The sequence below is a fragment of the Centroberyx affinis genome, unplaced genomic scaffold (assembly GCF_046629955.1).
Source record: "Centroberyx affinis isolate AG114_WGS23_722 - 3 ecotype Tasmania unplaced genomic scaffold, CSIRO-AGI_Caff_v1 ptg000969l_1, whole genome shotgun sequence".
Taxonomy (NCBI): domain Eukaryota; kingdom Metazoa; phylum Chordata; class Actinopteri; order Beryciformes; family Berycidae; genus Centroberyx; species Centroberyx affinis.
In genome coordinates, this window is record NW_027279540.1 from 801,230 (window position 1) to 826,088 (window position 24,859).

General features: G+C 41.9%; 3 protein-coding genes across 3 annotated transcripts; 1 reads left to right on the plus strand and 2 right to left on the minus strand.

Moving 5' to 3' along the window:
• On the plus strand, positions 1-5,359 carry chgb (chromogranin B). Its single transcript, XM_071522257.1, has 7 exons — positions 1-144; positions 386-432; positions 555-648; positions 1,293-2,775; positions 3,041-3,140; positions 3,556-3,666; positions 4,932-5,359. Exons 1-7 carry the CDS (start codon positions 99-101, stop codon positions 5,010-5,012), a joined length of 1,962 nt encoding a protein of 653 aa, XP_071378358.1. The 5' UTR covers positions 1-98; the 3' UTR covers positions 5,013-5,359.
• A 19-nt stretch (positions 5,360-5,378) lies between these two features.
• On the minus strand, positions 5,379-12,093 carry trmt6 (tRNA methyltransferase 6 non-catalytic subunit). The gene is made up of 12 exons (XM_071522258.1): positions 11,775-12,093; positions 11,328-11,458; positions 11,055-11,164; positions 10,498-10,589; positions 10,307-10,390; positions 10,041-10,165; positions 9,114-9,284; positions 8,325-8,452; positions 7,998-8,083; positions 7,191-7,293; positions 6,745-6,831; positions 5,379-6,095 (listed from the first exon to the last, which is right to left on the minus strand). The coding sequence occupies exons 1-12, from the start codon at positions 11,879-11,881 to the stop codon at positions 5,934-5,936; spliced, it is 1,386 nt and encodes a 461-aa protein (XP_071378359.1). The 5' UTR covers positions 11,882-12,093; the 3' UTR covers positions 5,379-5,933.
• Positions 12,094-12,676: 583 nt separating this feature from the next.
• On the minus strand, positions 12,677-23,985 carry fermt1 (FERM domain containing kindlin 1). Its single transcript, XM_071522233.1, has 16 exons — positions 23,928-23,985; positions 21,747-21,907; positions 20,879-20,976; positions 19,936-20,071; positions 19,611-19,748; positions 18,324-18,510; positions 18,093-18,195; positions 17,816-17,923; positions 16,390-16,521; positions 16,118-16,167; positions 15,619-15,743; positions 15,030-15,136; positions 14,669-14,893; positions 14,415-14,539; positions 13,888-14,029; positions 12,677-13,721 (listed from the first exon to the last, which is right to left on the minus strand). Exons 2-16 carry the CDS (start codon positions 21,895-21,897, stop codon positions 13,548-13,550), a joined length of 2,001 nt encoding a protein of 666 aa, XP_071378334.1. The 5' UTR covers positions 21,898-21,907; positions 23,928-23,985; the 3' UTR covers positions 12,677-13,547.
• Positions 23,986-24,859: the final 874 nt, after the last annotated feature.

The window sequence follows — 24,859 nt, forward strand, 5'->3', positions numbered from 1 at the left end:
AGCCAGCGGAGCTCACTCCTGCCGCCAGCTCCTGCTATACGGAGGGACGGCAGTTTGCTCTCGAAATATTTTGTCGGATATACCCTTATCTCGCCAAGATGAAACTTGTTTTTGTTGTTGTGGCGGTTGCGTCCATCTTCACAGGTAGGTGATAACGTCTTCTTTCTCGCTGAGTAGCATAACTTAGTTTCAGCACCATGGACAGAGACGCGGACTGCCGGGACGGGCTGCATTGCGCACACTTTTTCTCTCAGTTGATCCTTTTTCCACATTAAATTAACAGTGATCCATTTACTCTTATAACCTGTTACGGATTTTATCATGCAGTATCGCAATTATACATTGTACTCACAAATTTTGACATAACTATTTTTTAATCGTGCAGAAAATCTAGCGCTTCCAGTTGGAAAAGAAGGGCAAAGAGAAGATGTGGTATGTTTTTCTAATGCAATTTGACAATTTGATAACTGTGAAGCAGTATCGAGAATCTAATGTCTGAAAAGGAGTAGAGGTCTGTCTTTTCCTGAGAGAGTCCGGTTATTTGTGTATTGCAGGTAACACGGTGTTTGGTTGAAGTCTTGTCCAAAGCTCTCTCCAAACCGGACTCTCAGTCGCTGGATCAGGAATGCAAAGAAATTCTCCAAGCAGGTTTGTAGTACAAGGCGACCTATTACAATTCAGCTGCAGTCATTTATATGGAGATAGTAAATTGTTGATAATTGAGATACTATACATCAGGAAAACAGATCAGCCAAATAGTCCAATGAGTATGGAGATAGGACACAAAAACTGAGCCAAGCACTTATAGGCTATACCGTGCATATTGAAGTGAATCCATAGTGACCATTTAGGGACAGTGCAGTTTGTTGACGCAGCACTTTTTCACTGTCAGGTCTTCACTGTGAGGCACTGAAGAGCTCCTTGATTCAGACAGAGAAAATAGTAGCACAGTATGTCTTGGCAACCAGCTGGGGACATAAATAGAGCAATTCACATTAGCATGTTCACAGTTTTCATGGCACTTCACCCTCAGATAGGGCTGGTTACATTAAAGATACATATTCAGGATTCTCCTTGTTGTCTTTGAATACAGAGCAAGTGTAGACATTTGATAGAAACCAAATATTAAACAAGTGATTCACCAAATCATTTGTATATATGTACGAGTATAAGAATCTATAGGGGTTTGGTTTAGGGCTGAAATCAAGTAGAAAAGCAATTGTAACATGTCACTAAAAGCTATAGTAGGAGATTGTTATACTTCCTCTGATCTTCCTTTTCTTCTGTTATAGGGGTTAAACATGCCCCACTGGACAAGAAGAATGAAGAGTTCAAAGGGCACGGAGAGGAGCCTGAGGCGAAGGGAGCAGATGTGAAAGACATCGAGGCGCTCCTGAAATCTGTGGAGGAAAAGAGAGAAAACCCAGAGGATGAGCGCAGCCAGGAAACGTGGGACCTGGGCAACGAGAAGGAGAAGAGACATGAGAACGAGGAGGAGGATGAGCGAGAGAAGAGGAGCAACTGGAGAGCTGGAAGATACCACCAAAGGAAACACAAACGAGGTGAAGAAGATGAAGACGGTGAGCGCAGTCAGGAGTCCTGGGGCGTCGATGATGAGAAGGATAAGAGATCAGAGGAGGAAAGTGAAGAGAGAGACAAGAGGAGCTGGAGGCCCGGAAGGTACCACCAAAGAAAACACAAACGAGATGAAGAGCCCTCAGAAGACGAGAGGGAGGAGCAAGAAGAAGAACGTAGCCAGGAGTCCTGGGATCTAGACAAAAGGAGCGGAAAAGAGGAAGACGGAGAGAGAGACAAGCGCATATGGAAACCCACACATCGCTACCACCACAAGAAAAAGTATCACAAGCGCGGTGACGAGCTATCAGAGGACGAGGGAGACAACGAACGCAGCCAGGAGTCCTGGGGTCTCGACGATGAGAGAGACAAGAGGGACTGGAGGGCCGGAAGGTACCACCAAAGAAGACACAAACGTGATGAAGAGCGCTCAGAGGAAGCAAGGGAAGAGCCCGAAGAAGAGCGCAGCCAGGAGACCTGGGGTCTCGACGATGAGAGAGACAAGAGGGACTGGAGGGCCGGAAGGTACCACCAAAGAAGACACAAACGTGACGAAGAGCGCTCAGAGGAAGCAAGGGAAGAGCCTGAAGAAGAGCGCAGCCAGGAGACCTGGGGTCTCGACGACGAGAGAGACAAGAGGGACTGGAGGGCCGGAAGGCACCACCAAAGAAGACACAAACGTGATGAAGAGCGCTCAGAGGACGCAAGGGAAGAGCCCGAAGAAGAGCGCAGCCAGGAGTCCTGGGGTCTTGATGACGAAAGAGAGAAGAGGGACTGGAGGGCTGGAAGGCACCATCAAAGGAGACACAAACGTGATGAAGAGCTTTCAGAAGAAGCAAGGGAAGAGCCCGAAGAAGAGCGCAGCCAGGAGTCCTGGGGTCTTGACGACGAGAGAGACAAGAGGGACTGGAGGCCGGGAAGGTACCACCAAAGGAAACACAAACGTGACGAGGAGCGCTCAGAGGAAGAGAGAGAAGAGCCAGATGAGGAACGCAGTCAGGAGTCCTGGGGTCTAGACAAAAGACATGAAAAAGAAGAGGAAGAAGTAGATAAGCGTATATGGAAACCGACACATCGATACCACCATAAGAAGAAATACCACAAGCGCGGCGGAGACTCCTCTGAAGAAGAGGAGGAACAGAGGAGTGATTCAGAGGAATACGAGGAGGCGGCCAAGGGGGACAAGGACGAAGCTCTGAGGTACTTCTATTTGATTTCTCACTCACTATATAGACAGTAGTTTTCAGGGTGTCCCAGAATCCATAAACTTCTGAATTACACTTTATACTATTCAATTGTGCAAGTGTATATTCTGCAAATAAAATTAATTATACAGAGTTCAGCAATATACACAGTCACCAACCAAATTCAATTTGGCAAAAGAGATGACTGAGACCCACAGGCAGTTTACATGACTGACATGAAACCTTTGAGAGTCGGGGATCTAACTGGAGCCATTTGTCAGGTATCTGATGGAGAAGCGCAATCCCTGGATCTACCGAGGCTACTACCATCCTGCCTGGTTCAAAAGGGACACAGACGAACACACTGCAACCTCAGATAAGGTATGTGTGGTAGATACGTTTTTGTGCTTCATGTAAAATAGAAATGTACTTGCAAAATGTTTGTAGCTTTCTTTTTAGAAACTTCGAAGACTCTAAGAGACTTGGGATTTTACCTAAACGTGGATAGAGGAAATGAACCCCCATTATCAATTATATATTTTTTTTTACAAAATTTGGGCTGAATGCTTCACCAAATAAGACAATAATGAGCCACTCTCCCTTCATAGTGAGTAATTTTTGACCCAGCACCTCAACATCATTCAATGGTTTACACAATGAAATAACTGAGTCCATGTTTCTTCATCCATTTCAATTTTGCCATTATCAACCCATGCACTTTTTATAGGCATGCCATCATTTTGGTCTATATTCAATAGTTCAGAGAGATAAACTAGGTGTGCCTTTATATCTTCAGATGGAGGAACTGGCCAAGTTGTTGAGCCATAAGATGAACCAGCTGGCCAGCCATTCTAATCAAGAGGAGAGGAAGAGGAGCACACACCAGAGACCACTTACCCCTCAGGAGGTAAAATTCACAACAACTGCATCCACTAAATGCAAACAAATGACCTTTAAGGCTGATGTGGAAGATGTATTTGCTGCCGCGTTGAACTTATCAAATCACTAGCTACAAACCACTGAACTGAAAGAAAAAAAAACTATAGGCACTCCATATACATCCATATAAGTCCATATATTATACAGTGGAACCTCAACTATCTGAAACTTGGACTGATTTAGTGACTTATTTATGCAGAAGGCCTCATAAGCATAAAATATGCCAATGCAAAAATATATGCTGATCGCAACTAGTAGAAAAGTAAAAGCATTTAACCTGCAATAGACAGTGCAAATCATTTTAGATTGGATTAATTTGCATGTTTCATATTTTGAATAACCTTCGGTCCAGAATGTCAATAGATTTCATTCTGATCGTCTATTCCACAGGTTTTTTTCATAAACAATTTTCTTCTGTATATTCAACTGACCTTGCAAAGCCATTATGCACATCGAGTACCTCCACATGACGGTTTCGCTGGGGATAGAAAAGCCACGCTTATTATGGAAATCTCAAGGGTACATGGAGATGTCAGGACTCAGATTTAGCCTTCAGAATTACAGAGCCCCAGTGAATATGCAACTGTGCAAATGCACATTAAAACAATGCCCCACTTGAGCATGTCCCAGATAGGTTGCCCGGCCAGTAAATGAATAATGTAATCAATATATTCATGGTCATGGAGTGTTCTGCAACTCTGGCATGCTTAAAGGGATGAAATAGTACAACAAAGATATCTATTGCCTTATTCAAGTCATTTGCTATCTCTTCTGCTCTCGTTTTCTCAGCTTGTCTGTCTCCTTTTCCTATTTATACTCCCCACACCGTGCTTTTATGAGTACTGCAGCAATTGCACTAAAAACCTCATGATTACATCCTCTCTCCCAGGGCAACCTGAGTGTCATAATACTCCTATTAAAAAGAGGAATGCTGTGGCCTGCGGAGCACTCTCGATCTTGTTACATTCTTTGGAGCAGCAAAACAAATCAGGGAGTGTGGGGAGGAGGGAGAATGACGTATTAGTTGTACAGCGCTACATTGCTACATCCAACTCTTGGGATTTTATTAAGAAATGCTTCAAATAAATGACCAGTAACCAATTAAGCAAATTTAGCAGCAGACCTGGGAAAACAAGGGCAATTTGACATCATATGATGCTGATTTCTGTTCCATATTGGTTCTGTAATGGATGGCCATGAGTTGCTGACTTACACATTTTCCATGTTTTTCAGGAGAAAGAGCTGGAAAACCTCACAGCGATGGACATGGAGTTGCAGAAAATTGCTGCCAAGTTGCATGAAAACAGGGAATAAGCCATGACAGACAGCATTTCAAGACTATCAATGGATTACAGCAATCTATGGCTACCAACTTAGTGTGCTTACAGTGTTTTAAAAAAAACAACAAAAAAAACAAAACAAAAACAAAACCCTGGAGCCTTGCCAAAAAGATTTTATCAACTTGTTTATCATTGTATTTGTGATATTCTGATGTCATCAAAATAATCAGCATGGGAATGGTTTTGATGTTTATATATACATATTAAAATATGAAATTAATAATATATAGCTAAGCCAAATTGTTCAGCAATTTCAATGATTGTGTTCTCAAGTTTGTTCAGTCTGCACTCAATAAACGGAAATATTCTGGGACCAAACAAATACCTCTCACATGTTAAATTATTTATTGATGAAAAAAAAAGTATCTTCCCACATCAAGCTCATTGCAAAGATTATTTCATTTTTAGAACTGAGTTTATTCTGGGCAGAATGCAGATATAATCCACAGTATAAAGCTGCATAAGCAAATGGCTCATTTTCTACATGGCACTTTCTGCTGAGGAATAACAAAATAAAAAAAGAACAACTCTGTTAAAACCTAGAAGCAGGAGAGGATTAACAGGGAAAAAAGCCTTTTTTACACCTGGTCTCAAGGGATGAGACACAGAACTATCGCTTATTCTCCACAACACACAGAAGATTCTGATTTTAGCAGTTCCTTACGCAACACATGGGGCTCGTATAGCCTAACCTGGCATACAGTACACTCTTCATCTGCACTGATCTGAAAACACAAGACGGGGGAAACTAATGATGAATGCAAACCAGACACACTGTCTCCCTTATTCCAGATGTGTCAAATCAGTTTAACTGAAAAGAAAGTCATTGCCAGAGGAAACCACTACAGGCCATTGGCAGTGTGCCCTTATAGAAGTCAGAGATGTCTGCAGTTGTTTATCCTTCAGCCTCTGTCAGTTTGAGTCTCTTTGGCGCTGGCTCCTCAGCTCTCCGGGAGCCTGCGGGTTTGGAGCTGTCCGTGGCAACCGTTGTCCCTGAGAGGAGGTAGCCCCCACCCCCGCTCATCAGCAGCACAGGATGCGTCCTGTTAGGCAACACCTAGGGACACAACACAGAATTACAGTCAGAGGTCATTAGTTCTATAGGCAGAGCAGGAGGAATAACACTTGGAGCGTGAGAGGAAAAAGGCCCTTTGGCCACTCATTATAGAGCCAGCCTCCACTGAGTACACAATTTTCAAAGATGTGAAAAAGTGTGTGTGTGTGTGTGTGTGTGTGTGTGTGTGTGGGGGGGGGGGGGGGGGGGAGAGAACGAATAGGGGGGATGTGTGTCTGTGATAACAGATCGCCCATCTCTACATGGGGGTAATTTTGTGGCAAAGCAATTGACGCTGCCAAAGGTGAAACCCTAACCCTAACCCTACTGATAGAGGTAAAGCAAATGGCTCATTTTCTACATGACACTGCTGAGGAATAACAAACAAAAAAATATATATCTCTGTTAAAACCAAGAAGCCGGAGAGGATAAACAGGAAAAAAAGCCTTTTTTTAACACAAGAAGTGGCCAGAAGTGCAATACAGTTGAAGGTTTCAGCCCATAAAGCAGTGCAAATGATTTTATGCCCCGAGAAGACTTGAATCGAAAAATTTAATTAAGTACAGGATCAATGCTTATCGCTCTATGGAAGCCATATAACCATGTTTACAGCTCAAAAAACATGATTTAGTGCAGATTCGCACTTCATTACCTGGTAATGTCTGAGCCAGGAATCGGTGAGTCTGAGGTTGACAGTACCGCCTTGTTCCTTGAGTTTTGTGTAGCACTCGATAAGAGGCTGCAGGGAAGAAAGAATGAAGGGAGGTTGGGTGGGAAGAGATGGAAAAGCGTCATTAAGAGGAGAAGTGCAGGGTCAAAGAGTAGATGCACACAGAGTGGGCTTTTTAGCAACACAAGCACAACGGAGGTAATAAGCGCAGGGGTATGATGGGCATTGCAACTCGTCGGCAGTGACAGGGACGTCCACTGCAGTAATGTAATAAGGACATTTCCCACTGGAAGTCTGAGCAATAAGCCTGTGTGTAATGGCAGTTAATCAAACATCCGTCTAAGAACGCTAATTGGCCTCGTTCATCGGGAGACCATCAACAGTGCTGCTGTGGTTCTAATATACACTGCTACACATGACGATCTTACCTCTTTGTATTGGGAGTACACTACAAAGGGCCTGGAGGGGGCGAGGAATTTGAGCAGCCCCATTAGAACGGGACACGGGTGAAACCGACTGGCTATGACCAACCTGGAGGTGGGGAACAAACAGATGATCAAGCAAACCTGCCCAATCTGAAATACATTCTCAACAGCACGGTCCCTTATTGGAAATGTAAGCAATATCGTAATTTACCTTATCTGTGCTATATCTGAGCTATAGCCATACAACTTAGTGATATAGTACCTGTTGTGCACATTAATGTCATATTTAATGGAGCTGGGTGAGAGGGTGATTTAGGGAGAGGCTGGGGAATTGTGTCACAGAGGCACTGTTTATGGTATGGCTGCTATGATGTTAGAGGTGACCCAGAGGAATATCAGTTAGCGACCAGATCAATACTTGCACCGTACTTGACTCTGACGACAGCCTCACAACACTTCACCCATCAATCACAAAATGGCTACCAAGCAAATCCCTTATTTTGTAGGACAGGAAACTGCAAAGCAATCACTTTGTTCACCTTGTGAGGGCAACGAACACTAATCATCACCGGATGAATGCGAAAGATTTATCATGACTTTGATGACAGTACTTTACAATGGTCGGATAAAATACTGTTTAATTAAGTGTTTGTCAATTTTTCCATCTCCTGTAGATCAATTTTAATTGTTGTGGCTCACTATGAAGGTCCAATCCAGATTTAATAAAGCAGAGGTGACAGAGAAGCTGAACTGAGGAGAACGGTGCAGAGGAACAGAAATGTGAAATCAGGACACAAATGTGACACTGACCCGTCTGCATTCCTCCCCTCCAGCTGGGCAGCAGCTGCTGCCAGCTTCTTTCTCTTCTCCTCCATCTTCACCTTTTTCTCCTGAGCCTAAAAAAAACAAAGTCAAGACATTAATAGTTTCATCACTTCTCTGTCCGCCATCTGATTTTGATTTCTCCATTTTTATTGTCTTCAAGTCAGGAGTATAACTTAAGTGTGATTAGTAGGTGATTGGACATTAGGCTTGGGCTAATATTTGATATTACTGAAAATCGCAATATTTACTGCGATATCGAATACAGTACCGCAATATTAGATTTTGGATATCACCCAAGCCTACTGGACATACTTTGACCTCCTTGCGTTTCTCCCTCTCCTCTGTCTCCTGGTCCTGGGCTGGGTCAGTGTGGGTCTCCATGCTCTGTTCCTCTGGCTGGGTCTGCTCCTCCTCTGCAGCCCTGTCGGACTGCCTTGCATCTGTAAAGATGGAGGAAAACCAGAACTGTCAGAACAGTGTCACGGAATGGATGTGATGATGTCATTGTGTCATGATGTAATTTATGGAAACAGTCTTCCTGAGGAGATTCGGTCTGCCTCTTCTCTGAGATGTTTTAAGACTCACCTTAAAACTCACTTTTCTACTTTCTATGGTCTGTAATTTTATATTTTATTTTATTTATCTATTTTATTTTGTTATATTTACTGCACTATGCACCATGTTTATTTTAGTCCTTCCCCTTATTTTATTGTATTTTGTATCCAATGTTGAATTATTTTATTATTATTATTCTTGTTATTATCAATCAATTAGCTATCAGGAGATGTTTTCAAAGGCTGTGCTGTACAACCTGTCTTCTCTTTTGGGTACAGGTATGTTGACCTGACCCTGGTCTTTCTGGCATGTTTAGCAGCAAAAAAATAGATTCATAAATTAAGAAAATTAATAAATAAAAACAAAACCTGACCTAAGTGAGCCCCGGTGGTGCGATGGACTGCAAACTGTGACTTGTGACATCATGGGTTTGAGTCTGGCTCACAGCGTTGTCACATCTCGCTCTCTCACATCTCTGACTCACTACTGTGTCTCTAAAGCAGCAAGGCCTTGATCTTGAAAAAAACAAAAACACACAGGCCCTACCAGCAGTGGGGTCCTTGGCAGTGGTGTCTAGCGTGCCTGCCAGCAGAGCGTTGACATGGCAGATGGGAAACTCATGCAGCGTATCGTGGAAGTGAGCGGGGAAGCCAAAGCTCTCCATGCCCGCCCGGACCGGCCCGCCTCCTGGGTACATTTGGATCACTGAACCGTAGCCTGGATGAGGAGGCGAGAGAGGGCGATTATATTTGTGAAAAGGGCAGAGGGAAAGGCTTTGTTTAGAAAGACTGTGTACAGAAGGCAGATACTATGTAAAATGAATTCTCTCTGCAAAAAACTGAAAATAGAATCCTCTGGTCAAAACAATATAAGTAACGGGGGCAAGACATTTCAGGCGATTTTCAAAATGAATTCTCTCTGCAAAAAACTGAAAATAGAATCCTCTGGTCAAAACAATATAAGTAACGGGGGCAAGACATTTCAGGCGATTTTCTACATACTGTAGCAGAATTCTAAAATTATTTTACCACATAAAAATCACCTGCTTTCATGGTGAGTGATGTCTTAAAATTGCTTACTTAGTCTGAATAGCAGCTAAAAAAAACCCAATGTATTAATTTTGTAATGATATGAAATGGAGAAAAGCAAGAAAATCTCAGCATTTACGAAAGCGGTATTTTTACTTGATAAATGATTAAATCGATTGATTATCTAAATTACAATCGATTAATTGGTCATTTTTACCTACTGCTATTTCTTTGTTTAATGCTCAGTTTGCTCAGTAGCTGTGGGGGTGGGGATTGGATGTGGACAATGGTGATTATTCTTATGACTATTTTTACTGCGTCTTGTCTTATCTCATTTTGTCTTTTGCGTTTCTCTTTCTCTATTGTCTCACCGGATTGAATTTCCCTGTGTAGGATAATTAAGTTTATCTAATCTAATCAAATTTTCTGCCGATCGACTACGCACCTCCCATCCTCTCCATGACGGATCCCAGCACGAGGCCAGCGCAAGTCTCGAACACCAAAACTTTGCTGCCAGCATGGATGTTTGCCAGCGTCAACATCTGGGCAAGTGTGTCGTACCGCAGGTGGCTGCAACACACAGAGACACACACACAGAGACACACACACACACACACAGGCATAAATCATCTCTTTCTGGTACAGCAACACCAATCATTTTAATGGCCTTCATGTTGGTCTTTGATACTGTTAATCCATCAATTGACTCACCAGATCTTCCCCGGCTCGCGGCCGTGGTACATCATGGCCAGGATGCGAGACGAAGGCTTTAGAATCATCACAGTGTTTTCATACCTGCAGCAGCACAAGACAGGAATAAGTAATAACACCGCCATTACCACAGCCTACATTATATTTTATGTCCAGCACAGATCGTGGATGAATCACCAGCAGTGACTCACTTCTTCTTTTTCTTCTTGATGTACTTCTCCTGTGCAAACTCGGTCTTATCCCTGAATGTTGAGCTGTTCTCTATGAGCTTCTGAATGATTTCCTGTGGAGAACATAAGAACAACATAGGGTTTTAAAAGCACCATAAAAAATGCATATTGTTTTTGACATACATACTGAAGAAAAACATGAACGCAACATGCAACAATTTCATTGATTTTACTTGGTTACAGTTAAGAAAATCATTTTATTGAGAGAAATTCTTGGCAAAGCAGAAATGCTGAGTAACAGGGATGTAAACAAATTTATGCACAAGATTAGAGATAGATAAGCAAGTTTTGGGGATGGGATATTTTATTTTAGCTAATGAAACGCGACCAAAACTTTACAAACTTAACATGTTGCATTTATATTTTTGTTCAGTATATTGGCACTGGCTCATCATTGCCATTTCGATTATCTATTTATATTTTATGTGATAATTTGATATATAAACAGAATAATACCCAACACAAGGCAGTGCTAATATACTTTCCACTCATATGCAATTGCAAGTTTATTCATGTACCTGACCCTTCAGACCTTCCTCTTTGAGTGTCTCAATGTCATCCCTGGTAAGTTTCTGAGATTTCCCATCATCCACTATGTTTCTGTTGTCTGTGCCTGCCTCCTTTGCATCTGGGGAGAACAAGTGAACAGATTAAAAGAGAAAAACTAGTAGGGACTCTAGGTATCAAAGGTTTACACAGGTCTGCCAGACAGTGCACTCATTCACTATCTCAACTGTATAGCTCCAACATTAATGTGACTGGTACATAGGACTGAACAGCAAGTTAGATACCACTGGAGCTCTCTGTGTTCTTGGGCTTCTGTGGTTGTAATGATCCTCCAGACACAATTTCAAATGTGGTGCTGTACAGCTGTCCCACTGCCTTATCCAGGAAGAACCACTGCTTCTCAAAGACCACCTTCCTGTGTGTTCATCAGACAAAATCAAAGATGATATCAGACGAGACAAAGACAAAACAGAATAGAAGTGAGTGAATCTTTATTGCAAGCAAGTAACTGGACTACAGCTAACCAGAAGCTACCTCATAAGCTGACACTGACAACCTACAAAATGTGAGCACTAACTGATAGCTTACATTTTATGCCATCAACCCCTGCCCAGAGACTTGGTGATGTCCCATTAACAGTTTACCTCCAAAGCTAATTATCTAACGTTAGTAAGATGTCAGCTAAGGCTTAGTTCATGTGACAGAGGCATATTTTACAGCTTCAGACTTACTTCTTCTGTTGAATCTGCACAGCTTTGAAGATATCTCCCCGTTTCAATACAACGTAGTCGCCCTCTTTCATTCTGTACGGGGAATCATCGTCTCCGTTGTCCGCCATAATAAGGGCGATACACTAGCTCAGTGTCCAGCTGTAAAGCTAATGTCACCTTCAGCAAAATGTTTAGTGTCGCCGTTCACAAGGCACAGTTCAAAAAGGCACTAGTCCACCCTGAAATACAAACAAAATACGGTAACTTACTATTCCCACGTGCTAGCTTGCGTTTCCCTAGCTTCACAGGACGACTAGACGATAGCAGATTGTACTACCGCTCTTCATCGTAGTCGCCTGTGATTGGCTGACTGGTTTCCGTTGCGCTTTGTAGCCAATAGACGCGGAGTGCGATGATTCCTCACTCCAGCCCCTCGGGCCAGGGAGAAAAAGTAGAGTCGAGAATTATCGATAAATGTCAACTTCTTGTCAGGTCTACCTAACGTTACATGGACATGAGCGGGTACTGAAATAACAAGCCACGATATGAATGTACTTTACACCGCAGTTATGTCTGTTATGAAGGGCATTGATATTAAAAATCACCTGTTATGTGGCCACAGGTGTGCGTTTATCAGGTAGGGGAGAACGGGGTAAATTTAGCCTGTGGGTAACATGAGTCACCCCTTGTATCTAAGTTACCATACACAAAATTAATCGTGTGATCACAGATTTAGGAGGAGCAGTTCATAGGAAGCTTTAGTCAGTCATCCCTGCCTGGCTTGGTTGACTTCTGTCTATTCCAATACATTACAGATTACAAATTGAAGAGATATTGAGAAAATCGACAAAGGATATTGCAAGAATAGGTTATGACAGATGGACAGACACACACATAGACTCATCACACAAACATTGTGTTAAGCATACATAGCGGTTACTGTTTGAAATAAACATTTGTTTTGCCCAAAATGCTCAGTGATTCATTTTACCCCAATCTCCCCATTTTACAACAGCTTCAAGTGTGACTCAGCTAATCAGAACTGAAAACCAGAACTATCTGTTTCATAAATGTCCACAGTCTCATTTCAGAATTAGAGTCAGAATTAGTTGATTTATATGGTTCATTTCATCTCATTTGTGAAATTACAGTGCGTTCTTTGTAAACAACATCAATTCAACTTTCAATATGAATATGGCAGTGAGGCCATCTGTTCAGTAAGATGTCGTCTATAAAAAAAACCCTGCCCAGTAGCTGTAATTTCTATGAAAAGACTGAAAGGTCAGTGCTATAATCTATGGAAGTGATAAATGAGTATTAAACTTTTAGATGTAAAACCTCACCACCAGTTCTGTTTGTCTTTCAATAAATGTACTAATGTGAAGCAAGTTGTGAAATATAAAAACACCCTTTAATGTTTTTTCATAAAAAAAAACTTTCACTGTTGAAACAAGCAAATCTTTTCACCTGAAACAAAATTAAACAGGCTTAGTTCTTATAGAAATTGTGCCATCAAACTTTTGAGAGAAAGACATCCAAATCTGTCTTTACTAGATATTTACATCAACAACATTGTCTTGGTGCTCGAGCAGGGAACATTGCTAAAACTGTTCACAATGAGATCATTTATGATTTAAGTATTAATTGTAAACACTGATGCTACTGTGTGTTTTGTGGGTGAAAAGAGCGATTAATTCTATTGCTCTTGTAATATCACACAGATGAATGTGTGACTTTTACATTGTAACATCTACATATGAGACAGAAGTACGATAAGAGGCATTATATCCTGTCTCATTCCTGGCCCCCGGTGAGTTTATGGAACAGTTCTTCGTCTAGCGTCTCGTTCTGGTCTTTGGATCGCGTGGAGAGGAAGATGTAGCCGCCGATGTACTCGTGCACCACCTTACAGTCACAGCTCACACAGGAGAAGGCTATCGACACGTTCTGGTCAAACTCTATGGCCACCTGGAAGAGCAAATACAACATGTGATTCCCACCACACAGTCCTTATCTGTAGTGCAATGGCCTAATCTCTGCAATAATGTATTAGACATTTCTTTTCTTTTCTCTGTTTACTCCCTTGCATGAAGAAAAAGGAGAAATCATAATATATAATGCAACCATCCCTCACCTGTCTTATCTCCCAGTTGACATTCCACTGCTTCATGTTGGCGAACCTCCAGGTGGTGACAGGGAGGCCAGTCGACATGTCAATACGGATCAGGCGGTTGTAGGAGATGCCCAGAATCTCATCCTTCTTACTGCCTCTGAATCTGGAATACACATAAAATGATGACGTCTGAAATTACTATTCATAAATTAGATGGTGTAGATGTTAAAGTCAGATTTTGAATGAAATAGATGCATTTGGAAATGAGGTTTTACATTTTCTCCTGTATTTATTTTATGCGTGAAATAAATTAATGTAACTTTTATGACAACCTATTGTAATCAGGAGTTACAACTGACTTCCCATGACTTATTATTTCCTTGCAATGTACAGTAACACGTAACTCTTAAACACATTATGTATATCATTGGAGGGTTATAGCTCAGGCACAACCAGGAGCCCCGGAGCCTGAAGTTTTTACAAGGCCAATTCTATATTCACCAGCTCACCGGTTTTATGTGTGCTGTACTTAAAGATGTGCACCGTACCTGACAATGTAGTACTTGATGCCAAACTCTGGCAGTGACTGCCAGGCCTGGATAAAGCGCATCTTGGCCTCCATGAGCGACAGCCGTGCGATGTTCTGATGGGCCTCCAGGATGCGAGCTGTCAGCTTCAAACAATCACCACCGGGAATATAAAAGAGACAGGTTTAAAACAATCTATTCAATGATAATGGACTGATGTAGCCTTGATGTTCGCAGGCAAAGGCAGGTGTGTTGCTCATAGCCCATAAACAGACCTGTTTGGTCTTGTACTTCTTGGTGTAGCGCGGGGAAACAAAACTTTCCGCATTCATCTCCATAGCGTCGAGGTTGGGAGCGGCCTGGCCAGCAGGGGGCGCCAGGCTCTTCATTTGCAGGAAGGACTGGATGTTCTTGACTTCTGACCTGTAGGAGCTGTAGGCCATCGTCTTGCCTTTGGAGGCCAGGATACACGCAGCTTTCCACTTGGCGTACTGTGTTTCCTGGGGTAATCACAGCACGCAGTATCAGCTACAGTTATAGCCCCAAACATCTTATATGGATACTTTGCAGGGATTTGAAAAAGAGGCAGAATCACTGGGTTATCACAGGAGATGTGGGTGAGGAGGTGGGCCTTACATTGTCACATCGGATGTACACCTCATTCATCCCATCAGCAACTGGCAGCAGGAGCTTGATGCCAAACTTCTTGTCAGTCACGTTGACGTCGGGGACGACCTCACAGCCTGTCCAATGAACAGGGAGAGACAGTGACTTTAGGTTCAGAAGCACTACAGCAAGGTAGAGCTACTGGTATTATCACTATAGTAGGTAATACAGAAAAAACCTAAAGGGAAATACCACTGAATTTTAGTTAGCAAAAATAGCAAAGGGCAGTTTGGACTATATTAGTAAACATCTATTGCTGTTTCCCTTGGCCAATAATAGGAAAAAAGAGTTTGTCCCATTCCTCAATCTGTGATGTCACATCAATTTACACCTCCATACCCAAATTATCCTGTAGATTGTTGTAAAATTACATTTACTATATGATAAATATGGTCAACCAAGACTGTGTTCTAGCTTTTGTAGAGAATTGCTCATATTCAATATTACTCATTGGCCTGCTCAAGGACAGAACAATAACACATGGGAATGGTTAAATTCAGTGGTATTGATCCTCAACAATAAAGCACACATTAGGCAGCGTTAGTGTTTCTGTCCTGACCTCGGAGGTGAAACTGCTCTAGGGGTTCTCCACTGGAGTTCTCCTTGTTCTTGTAGTAAGAGATGGTGGTATCCTTGAATACGAACCAGTACTCTTTGTACGGCCGCAGCGTCAGTCTTTTGGGCCTGATTTGTAAGATAAAAATTGGAAAATATTTTGAAGACAGTGAGTTCACAATGCACAATGCAGTTCATGAGCTTATCTGTGCGGAAGACTGAAGACTGAAGTAAGTAAAGCAGCATCAATGTTTTGGGCTGGATTTGTGCTATCACACGTAATTGGGTACCATGGCTATATCAGTGATAAGTTTTAGGTTTTATAGTTTTAGATTCCTCTTACATCTAGATTTGAAGGCACTGGACAGGCAAAGGTTCAAAGAATAGAGAAAGATACAGAGAAAAGGTAGTTGAGATTTTGCATCAGTTACACACAATGCAAAAAGAACAGAAATAGAATAGAATAGATACAGTAAAATGCGTTGGTGGGCTTCAGGGTTTACCTAAACAGCCGGAGGGAATCCGCCAGCTCTGGAATGTCTGTTATGTCTTCCTGGGGGCGGGGACAAACAACTGTCAATTATCCTGTGTCTTCCCGTGACATCACCATGTACAGACATGCAATCAGTGGAGGCCTACCTATCAACCCCTGCTTCAAAACAGATGTTATACAGTAACACAGACCTGAAAACTCAAAATGACTTGTTTGTATTCAGTCCAGTGTGGTCACCGTCTAATCTAATAAAAAAAACAAAAAAAAAACCCCAGCATTTACCAGAATCCTGTCTGAAATTCCTCCTTCAAGTGTCACCTCCAGGTTGGATAGGGCAGCCTCTACTTCATCTATTTCTGGTTCGTTGGAGTGGTCCAGTGGCTCCGTTGACACGGTCAGTTTACAAATGTGATACTGAAATAATGTGAAAGTATTATTGTTTTAACTCTGTTATTAGAACACCTCAAATCAGATTCCTAATAACCATAATTATTTAGTTGTGCAAGTAACAAGAACAAAGTCATAATGAAGAACTCCAAATTGACTTAAGAGGTTATGCAAGCCTGGCATGAGTCAGAGAGCGTTATTGCACCATTGTGTAGGTGAGTGCAACAGTAATCTCTTTTTGAATCACTGTGATTTCTGAATCACTGTGCACCAACAGTTGCCACATAACAGCTCAATAGATCACAGGTGGGCTGAAATGCAGACTCTGAGAATGCCACAGCTAAAACTTTGTAATCGTTTCTCATCACAGCAAAGTTGTCCCATGAGGAGCTTTAATTGTATCTATACTCCTTCTAGTCTCAGTATCTCTCTCCTTATATGTAGTTCTGTATCTTTGTCTCTGCGTGCTTTCTCTTTCTCTCTCTCTCCCATCCTCCCTCTCCCGCGGGATTTTCCTCCTGTCCTGACATGCCTCTGCATGGATTAAGACACCAAACCAGTTCTCCTGCATGGATAATATTCTGAGCTCCAGGACACACATATACTTATACAGCATATTTATCACGCCTCCCCCTGCCTGTGGAGAAATGTGGTTCATGGTGGCAAATCAATTTGAATCAGGGTTTTGCAAATTTACCATGAATACCAAGGACAAGTTTAGGTTTATTATATACAATGCATGCAAGTGTTAAAGGGATAGCTGTCATCACAGTGTATGACAGTTATGAATGTGAATTATATTGTGCCATATATCCCAAATTTCCGCATCTCTCCACTGGTCATCAATTAGATTTAGAATTGATTTTAACATTTTACAGACTAAATGGACAACTAAATGGAAAACCCGTTAGTTCCCTAGGAGCCAGAGTGCAGCTTGGGTCCATCTGACTGAGTTAAGGGCAATATAAATTAAGTATAAATGTATTTATTTACTATTTATTTCATTTATTTATTTATTATTATTATTATTTTTATTATTAGTATTATTATGGCTTGATAATTTAACCTAGCAATGGAGATACCATGCTCTGCATCTACTTGCATTGCCCTAAACTGGAACCTAAATGGCACATATGAACAACCACTTGCCAAGTAAGTGAAATCAAGCTATATGCTCACATTTTTACATATTTACAATATAGTCAATGACTTTCTTCTCAGATTCTTCTGTAGTGCCATGTTTCCTTTTTATATATTGGCTATGTGTATTACAACACAAAAAAAGAAACAACGTCCATGAGTGTGATGAGATAATGTTCACCTGTAGTGAAGCGAACATCAGCATCTCTTCCTCAGTACAATCTATCTCCTCCAGCAGGATGGACCAGCGAGCCTGTTCATACAGCTGGGTTATCCTGACAGCATCATACTGAGACACAAACACACACACACACACACACGCACACACACACACACACTGAAATTTAGTTCAACAAACTTCAACAACAGATCTGCCTTGCTGTAATTCCAGGGCTGTCAATCAATGCTAGACATGCAAAGAGAAGAAGTTTTTGCAGCATACATTTTGGGTCTCTTACCTTGGGATTGAGGTCAAAGAAGAAGTGGTACTTGAAGCGTAGCAATAGCCTGTCATCCTCCTGAATATCTTGCTCCATCAGAGAACGAGATGAGTCCAACCACCTGTCAATCACAGCAACAACCAATCAGATGAGCTGTGGATAGAAATATCATCCAGATTGAATAATTTCAATCTTAACAATATCATTGAAAGGCTCAGCGAGAAGTTGTTTTGTAGTGATTTCATCTACCCTGCGTTGATAACGGCTTTGTCCACTAGCGAGAGCTGCTGGTACATCTTGGCCAGCTCAGCGGGGTTCAGGTTGGTCTGGCTGGCAGTAAGATGGTTGTCTCCAAACCAAAGGCTTGTGGCAGATACTGGCATCCCGTTCTCCGGGTCGTAGGTCGCCGTCATGGTCTTACTGTACATGGGGTTTCCTTTAAGGAGAATGGAGGATTGCAGATACAAACAGGTTTTCCAAAGATGAACACGCATTGATATTGATTTTAAGGGATTTGTTAGGGGAATTGTTCTTTGAAGTGCAGATTGCCTTCCTGTCATAGCAGGGGAAGGGTATGATGCTAAAATCAGAGTGGACATGCACAGCGAGTCAATATCAAATCAACTTAGAGGAAATTATTTCACACGACTGCTAAAAAACCTTCAGAGATTTCATTCTGGGACCAAAAAAGAAATTTCTCAGACAGGAAGCAATAGTTATGCGAACAGAAGTTTGACAAAAGACTCATGGAAACAAAAGCATGGGGAAAATCGAGAGGTGCAGTAACTGGGTCAACATTAAAAAGCTTAATTGAAAAGCTCTCACAAAGAAAGAGGATGCATATCAAAGGTCTTAATTAGAGCAATTTTTATGTTGGTATGGAATCTGCACTGGATACTCACAAAGAGTGGGAAGTGTGTGTGTGTGTGTACTCGTGCATTTCACTTGTCAAAGTGTGGGAGCAAGAGAGCGCATGTTAACGAAAGCCTGAAGAAGATGGCAGCATACTGAACAATTCTTTCAGATCTCCGTGATGAAAACTGTGGCCTATCAGATCTTCAGCAGCAACTATATATAGACGTTCCTCATTTCTCCTCTTGCTTCTAGGGAGGTGACTCATACAAGAAACGCAATCCCCACTTGTTATTGCCAGTGGTCAGAGTCGTGAAACTTCTACACCAAGAGAACAATGTAGTCCATGTTTTTAGAATCAAAGCAAAGCACAAAGCCTACGAGGTTGAAAGAAATACCGCTGTACAATCATAACCAAACCCATGACATGTGTCATGACAGTGGAAACGTTCAGACCAGCATATGTCAATTTTGAATCATCATATTGTATTTCATCCAATGCATCTTTTACTCGTCACCATATGGGTATTAAAAGATGTAAGAAATGGAAAATTTTGCCTGAATCTGTTCACATATGTAGTAGATAGTAGATTACTTTTGACACCAGACAAAGCCTTGCTGTAGGCTACACAAATAAGTAGGCCACACAAAAACATAGTTATGAAACGATGCATTTCATAGTACCTGATCCTCCTGGTCCCCCGCTGAGGACATCCATGTCCAAGACGTCGTCCAGTAGCGCGTTCTTTCCTTTCTTCTTCTTCTTCTTGGATGGATCATCTGGCGGCTTCAGCAGGGACAGTTCCTCTGGTCTCCTGATGTCTGATATGAAGGGAGTGGGAAGAAGGTGTGAGGGACCAGGAAAGACATTTAAACAGCACAGTCCTATTTCTGACTAAAATTCAGTTTTGGGATATTTTTATATAGGACACACTGAGTCACAACAAAAGAGGGCAAAGAGAGAGGCGCACTGCTCCCCGTCTCCAGTCAGCAGGACAGAGAAACTCACTGAGAGCTCGACAGATCTCCGCCACTGTCTTGAAGACCACGCTGGAGTAGCTGACGGTCAGTTTGATGGTCCTCATGTTGGGGAGCTGCACCAACAGGGGCTTGTGCTGGGGTGTGTAGCGCAGGTCAGCATCGGCCTGTGCAACAAAATTATTTTGGTGTATGTGAATTACACTTGCAATACCCATATTTCCTTCCTTACTGGACAGTTTTGTTTTTTCTGTAACCTTGGGTGACTTGAGGGAATCTCCCCAGTCCCATTTGTTTGCTTTCTCCACAGAAGGCATGTCAAGTGTTCAATATTTCTCAAGTGTATGTACACGAAAGGTAGGCCTACAGGCAATGTAATGTAATATAAATAGAGAGTGAATCTATTCTTTTGAGTGAGCATTTTGACATTTGAATACTGTGTTAATCTTGTCTTCACATGACGAGGTTGGCTTGAGTGTATGGACAAATGAAAAGCGGAAACAGATGGACTTCACACACACAAATGACAGTAGGGCCGATATTGACCTTCTAATGAAAGTCGGATGTCAGCTGGACAGTGTCATTCTCATTCGATATGATGGAGGTGAGGATATGATTTTACCAAACACCTTTAGGAGTGTCAGTCTGTAAAACCCTCAGTGAAACCTGCCTCACCTTGTCTTAAGCAGCTGCTAACCCACCTAAAAGAATTTCATTCGCATGGGTCTCAGTAGAGTTATAGTGTCCTATGGGCTGAATGGTGTTTCAAAGGGTTTTCAACCCTGTCAAGATTAAAAGTCTGGCAGAAACACTGAATCCTTATTATTTTTTGACATGAACATGGTCAAATTGTAACATATTGAACATCAGCACAAAACATTGGCTATCAGCAGCTTGTATCCAAAAATATCAGTATCGGCCTTCAAAAATCCATAGTGGTCACAACACAGAAATAAAGTTGGCATCCATATTACCTGAATTCCATACTTGTCCAGGGTCCAGTGGGTTTTCAGCAGCCAGCATTTCCTCTGCTCCCACCACAAGGCATGGTCAGACCAGTCCTGAGGAGCCTCTGGTAGAAAAAAAACATTACTACCATTATTACTATCATATTACTGTCATATCTTAAGTTTAAAGGGGTATTCACCCTCAAAATGATCGGACACTTTTGCATGTCAAGTTTAAAGGCTCTCAAGGTGGGCGTCTGGTCTTCATATCAGTTTTCTCTTAATGTTTTTATATGCCATCAAACCTGCCAGGGACTGCAGATGAAAACTAGCCTGTACGGCTAAATCTGGCACTTTTACATGATGGACTTAAGTGCTCATGTTAATTAATGTGCATTGTCCCTTTTTAAATAAATAAACTCAAACTCAATATTACTACTACCACTGCTGCTACAACAAAAAACAATAACAATGCCTGTGCCCACTGTAGTGTGGGTGGCTGTGCATTACAAAAAAGCATTAAAGGTGCGGTTTTATGAGTCTGTCTGACTTCATGTTATGATATCATAAGGCCCGGTCCAGTCTGCTGATGACAAGCTACTTAGTCATCTATTGTGTCTCATGCTCTTTAACCAACCTAGCTAACTTAAGTGAGAATCAACAGCAGATGAAGCTGCTTTCATATTAGCTCTCCCATGTTGAGACAGATCTGACTGGGTAAACAGATATCAGATCAGATCAGATTGAGGCTGAACTTTGGCCCCTGAGGCTACATGGACGAGGCATTGTAGTAAAACAAAGGCACTGCAGTTTAGAGGAATGCAGGGCAAACAAGGGTGTGGCCCATCTAGCAGGCCCGCTGCGACTGTGACTCTCACATGTCTCACACACTTACTGATCTTCTCCACCAGTTTAAGCATGAGGCCTCCGATGTGCAAGTCTCCCTTCACCCTCAGTTTGAACCTCATGGACTCGTCTCCATCTCTCTGATCCACCTGCACTGACAGCTCCCATGACGTGTGGCCGTACTCCGCCGCTGTGATCATGGCCCTGTTTCCGACAAGAGAGAAGTGAGAGGGTGGAAGGGTAAAACACAGGATGCTCCTAAGTTTAGATATCACCGTGATGAACTCTTAGGGAAAAACCTACACTGCTGTCTCAGACTAGCTACGTGGTGGGGAGAATTCAGTCGAACAAGTCGATTCCTTTCCTTACGTTCTTTCATTAGAAATGTTAGGAAATATCCTTCATGAAAACACAAGTCAGCACATTACATCATTTTCAACTTCCTGTGTGAACAGCCCAACTTAACTTGGCCCACAGTTAACAGACGGAGCACAGGTCAGTAAAAGAACTGTCAATGTTTCTGCACTAACTGGCCACCTAGGGAGCAGGATATCACCCGCTGTTTCTGCAGTAGCTCTGCACTGATACCGCAGCCCCCGAAGTCCTCCTCTCAGCCAATACACTTATAAATAATATATCAATGAACACAGAGAAACTGGCAGATGTATCGGCTGCTGCCAGCAGGAAAAAAGAGATGAGGCTGCAGAACACACAGTAAACACACCCGACAGAGCTGCTGCTGCACAACAACACAGCTGTACTGGAGGCTGCAGCTCTGAACAGCACACATCAGACAGACACAGAGACAGAGGTCTGCAACAATGCACATCAGAGAAAGAGAGAAAGAGACAGAGAGAGAGAGACAGAGGCAGAGAGAGAGAGAGAGAGAGAGAGATTAACAGATGTTAGATTTTAATGACGAGAGAGTGTGAAATGATGGCACTGTAAGAAAGGGGAGAGAGGAGAGGAGGAGGAGAAGGGAGGGTTCGGCCGTGGAATGTGTGACGAGCAGGGACACGAATCTGGAGCAGGAGAGCCCAAGCAAAACAACAAGCTTCACACACTGTACTGATCTCCCTTCATCTAAACTCTGAACTCTGCCAAACAGAATCTGGAGAACAATGGGAGACACACACAAACAAACACACACACACAAACACACAGCTGCAGTGACACTTGGTGTTCTGTAACTTGGGGCTATTAGTAGAAATACCTGTCCCATTTGTCCTGGGTAGATGGAGCTGGGTAGCCGAGAGGCTAGGTTTAATGAATACACTCTGCTTTCGTTGTGCTGTCCCTCGCAGTTAAAAGTTTGTCTACTGGAGGGAGGTTTGTTGAGATGTGCTGGAGTGTGGTGAGCTGACCACCAAAACATTAAACTAGCTACATAGACGAGCCAAACATTCATGGTAAGACCAGTTTTGTAGTGGTGAATAAGGCAAACAACCACCAAATCCAATATATTTTCATAAAAAAACATCAAGTTATGCTTTTATGCCTTAAAGGACTCTATCCTCATATGACCTACATCTACCAAGTAAGCCTAAAAAGGTAAGTAAACTGAGTTTGAATGGGTTTTATTCTCCCTGGCAGACTGTTTGCATTGGGAGAGTGTGGAACTGTATTGAAGGAATGAATACAGCAATGGAAAAAGCCATCCAGACAACATGAAACATACAACAATGATACCACGTCTACATAAAACATGTGTAACACTCCAGCAAAACAAAGGCAATGGACAAAAGCCAGGATGCAGCTCTTCGTATTGTTAAAAATCACTCATACTGTAGGCCAATGACCTGAAATAAAAACAATGCTGATGAAAACAATAAACCCCCCCCAGAGCCATGGCTACAAAGGCATACTTTTCTTTTGAGCCATGACTGACACTGCTGTGAAGTCAGATCATTTTCTTAAGTCAGAACAGCATGAACACACAGTTTTAATGGTGTAAAGATTAACCTACTGAATGATAAAAACACCATAAAGTAGGTCTACTATAAACTCAGCATAAACTCAACTGCTCAGTTGGCAGACCACAGACACATTATATAAGTCCCTACAGGAATATTACAGGTATTTTATAGGCCTAGTGGTTTTTCCATTTGGGAAATACTGTAAGTAACGACATTTAATCGAACCCGGCTGGATGATGAAAACAACAATGTAACGTTCCTTCCAATTACGTGTTATATATATTGGTAAAAGCAGTTATTTCAAATTCCCTTACCTTGATTCAGAGTTTTTCTATCGGTGTCCAATTCCTAGGTATCTCTTGTGAAATGAAATGAACCAGGAATGAGTCTCCTTGGGGAATAAAACCCGCCCCGTTCAAACAGGTAGAGGAAGTGGGCTGCGTAGTTCTCGCCTGCCTCCGTCCACTTTACAAAGTACAAAGCTAAGGTAGGTTTACTGTGCAGTGTGTTTCCATTTTAAGAGCAGCAGAACATACAAAATTGACATGTTGTGAAGATTTAATAAGTTTGGAGCTGAATTTATTAGCCCAACTTTGCAGCGGGACAAGCTAGGCTTCATGTAGGCTACACTAGATTGAAACAAATCACAGTCACAATATTAACTCTGCTATCTAGCTTACTTTTTTTTGCCACTAATAATCACTGCAGAACAAGTTAGTAAACTATAACATAGCCTACTTCACATACTATTCATTTGCTATTCTATCTTAATGACAACCAAATAATGTAATAAACTAAATCAAATTACTATACAGTGGAATATTCAATATTTACAACAAAAGAATTCAGTAAATTATTATATCACAAGTTAGCATCTATGTGTTTTCACAAATAGAACCAAACTCAAAAAGAGGAGAAAAGCTACTCAGTTTTTCTCTTTTGAAAGAAAAAATTCCTGGTTAGGAGGTCTCTCTCAATCCTAGTCCACTTCCTGTTCACACCTAGGCTACATCTTTTGTTATGACTATATAGATAGGAATTTGTGATTCATGATGTGAAAACAATAATATCAACATCTTAAGTCTGGCAAACTGACCCTTTATTTAATTTGGTTAGGCTTATCATTGCCTGGATCTGACTGACTAACCACAGACTGAGTGACTGATAGCTGATTGGACTTAACTTTTATATGTAACCCAACATACAGCATTAAAACTATGAGGGCAATAATAGTAGTAGTAGTAGT

Bases quoted from the DNA above. Each gene is read 5' to 3' on its own strand.
- trmt6 (XM_071522258.1), bottom strand. From the start codon at position 11,881: ATGGCGGACAACGGAGACGATGATTCCCCGTACAGAATGAAAGAGGGC. The intron at 10,166-10,306 runs GTGAGTCAATTG...TGTGTGTTGCAG, and splicing joins CGCGAGCCGGGGAAGATCTG to CCACCTGCGGTACGACACAC. The intron at 8,453-9,113 runs GTAGGGCCTGTG...CCATCTTTACAG, and splicing joins TGCCAAGGACCCCACTGCTG to ATGCAAGGCAGTCCGACAGG.
- chgb (XM_071522257.1), top strand. From the start codon at position 99: ATGAAACTTGTTTTTGTTGTTGTGGCGGTTGCGTCCATCTTCACAG. The intron at 433-554 runs GTATGTTTTTCT...TGTGTATTGCAG, and splicing joins AAGGGCAAAGAGAAGATGTG to GTAACACGGTGTTTGGTTGA. The intron at 649-1,292 runs GTTTGTAGTACA...CTTCTGTTATAG, and splicing joins CAAAGAAATTCTCCAAGCAG to GGGTTAAACATGCCCCACTG.
- fermt1 (XM_071522233.1), bottom strand. From the start codon at position 21,897: ATGATCACAGCGGCGGAGTACGGCCACACGTCATGGGAGCTGTCAGTG. The intron at 20,977-21,746 runs GTAAGTGTGTGA...TTTTTCTACCAG, and splicing joins TAAACTGGTGGAGAAGATCA to AGGCTCCTCAGGACTGGTCT. The intron at 15,137-15,618 runs GTCAGGACAGAA...TTCATTGGACAG, and splicing joins AGAGCAGTTTCACCTCCGAG to GCTGTGAGGTCGTCCCCGAC.